This window comes from Mustela lutreola, chromosome 1, assembly GCF_030435805.1.
Source record: "Mustela lutreola isolate mMusLut2 chromosome 1, mMusLut2.pri, whole genome shotgun sequence".
NCBI classification, from domain to species: Eukaryota; Metazoa; Chordata; class Mammalia; order Carnivora; family Mustelidae; genus Mustela; species Mustela lutreola.
Window position 1 is genome coordinate 234,702,856 of NC_081290.1, and position 2,303 is coordinate 234,705,158.

Genomic DNA, 2,303 nt, shown 5'->3' on the forward strand with positions numbered 1-2,303 from the left:
ACAACATCAATGCTATTAGAATCATAAATTTCATTTCTACAACTTCCTCATGCACAAATACCCACATTGGCTTTGGGAAAAGATATTGAATAATCCTATATGACACAGCCTTAACTTGATTCCAAAAGATTCAAAGTCATAAAGCCACATTTCTATCCATGTTTTTCATGTTATAGAAGAAATTATAAGATTTCCCTTGTTCTGTTTCATTCATGATTTTTCTCTGAATAAGTCTCAGAATCAATGGTTAGAAAAGGATTTATCGACCTGATGGGATCTACAAACATGTCATATCTGAACCCACAAACAGTGATCCTCATTGGGATCCCTGGACTAGAACATGTGCAGTTTTGGATCGGATTTCCCTTCCTTGGAGTGTGCCTGCTGGCTCTGCTGGGGAACATCTTCTTATTAATCATCATCCCTTCAGACCACCGTCTTCACCAACCCATGTACATCTTCCTAGCAGTTTTAGCAGCCACTGACCTAGGTCTCTGTGTAGCCATTGCTCCTAAGATGTTGGCCATATTCTGGTTTGGCTCCTATTCCATGGCTTTCAATGCTTGCCTCACTCAGCTCTTCTTCATCCATGCCTTGCAGGGCATGGAATCTGGTATCCTATTGGCCATGGCCTTTGACCGCTACATTGCCATCTGTAATCCTTTGAGGCACACATCCATCCTTACACCTCTCTTTCTATTTCGAACGGTATTGATGGTGGCCATCCGGGCAACGGTGCTTGTTGGAATTTTACCCATTCTACTTAAACGCTTGCAACTTTTCCAGTCTGTGGTTATTGTTCATTCCTATTGTGAACATATGGCGGTCGTCAAGCTGGCTGCAGAAGATGTTCATCTTAATAGATCATATGGGCTCTTTGTGGCCTTTGCAATTCTAGGTTTTGATATGATCTTTGTCTTTGTCTCCTACATTCTGATTTTTCAGGCTGTTTTTCGTCTTCCGCAGAAGGAGGCAAGACTCAAAGCATTCAATACATGTACTGCCCATATTGCTGTATTCCTGGAGTTTTATATCCTTGCCTTTTTTTCCTTCTTCAGCCACCGTTTTGGACATGTATCACCCTATGTTCATATCCTCTTGTCTACCATCTATCTGCTTGTGCCTCCTGCCCTTAACCCCATTATCTATGGTGTGAAGACCAAAGAGATCCACATGCGTGTTGCTCAGATTTGTATTCTGAAGCCTGGCACTGAACAGTGATCCAAAAATATTATGACACAGGAAAAAGATATATGCAAATATATGCAAAGTCTTTGTACTATGTTTATGTTAGTGAAAATTTATCTGATAAAGATCTTTTTTAAAGGATTTATATTCCTCAAACAAAATAATTCTGAATGTGAGATAAACTTGAGTGAAAAAATAATTATGTATTTATAAGTTCCTATCATCTTTCCACCTCTCTCTCCCTTTCTTCTTTTATCTTCTCTTATTGCCTTCCTTCCATCATTCTTCCTTGTTTTCTCATCTTTCCTTTTTCACACATCTATTGTATCTTTCTGCAATTCCAAGAGGCAGTTTAACATTTGATGTGTAACAGTGACAAAGACATATTCCATGATTTCAAAAGCTCACAGCATAGTGATGATATAAAAAACTGAGCAAATATAATTTAATATTATTTAGGCCATGGTAAGAGAATAGAAGAGATTTATTTTCACATGTGAGAAGCAACTAATTTAGATTTTAGAAGAAATCAGAAAAGACCTTATACAAGAAGTCATGGCAAATGTGAAGTTTGAATAATGCATTTTACTTCAGATGGTGAAATGTTATTAACCAAGATTTCAAGTTTTTAAAAGCACTAACTATCATTATAATTTATGTAGATGTGAAGAAGTATATGCAGGTTTGCGTAACTCTAACCTGCTTGAGCGCATGATTTGGGAAAAAGCCAGACTCATCTATGCTTTCATCTGTGATCAAAACACATAAATAATTCTGAAGTAGGGAATAATGTATTAATATAACAGTATTTGATACACGGTTTTATTTAATTTCACAAATATAGTCCTTTTGTTGGGTAAATGAAAAAGTCAACTTTTCAGAATTACCACTAACTAGCTGGCACTGATTGTGATAGCCTTAGAAAGTGTTCATTTTCTGTATTGTGTGGCAACTCATTATGAACTTACTTTTTTTCCCCCCTAAAATGCCATTGGAGAGATTCTGGGAAGTTTTGAGACACAATCCACCAATCTGAGCAAGCTTTTTGATTAGGAACATAACAGCTTCTTTTCTCCCATCTTTCTTATCCTTACTGCTCAGAAGGTCTTACAAGC

General features: G+C 37.1%; 1 protein-coding gene across 1 annotated transcript; it reads left to right on the forward strand.

Annotated features, from left to right (window-relative positions):
• Positions 1-270: 270 nt before the first annotated feature.
• Positions 271-1,221, forward strand: LOC131835049 (olfactory receptor 52A1-like). The gene has a single exon (XM_059179571.1). The coding sequence runs from the start codon at positions 271-273 to the stop codon at positions 1,219-1,221; it is 951 nt and encodes a 316-aa protein (XP_059035554.1).
• The last annotated feature ends 1,082 nt before the right edge of the window (positions 1,222-2,303 follow it).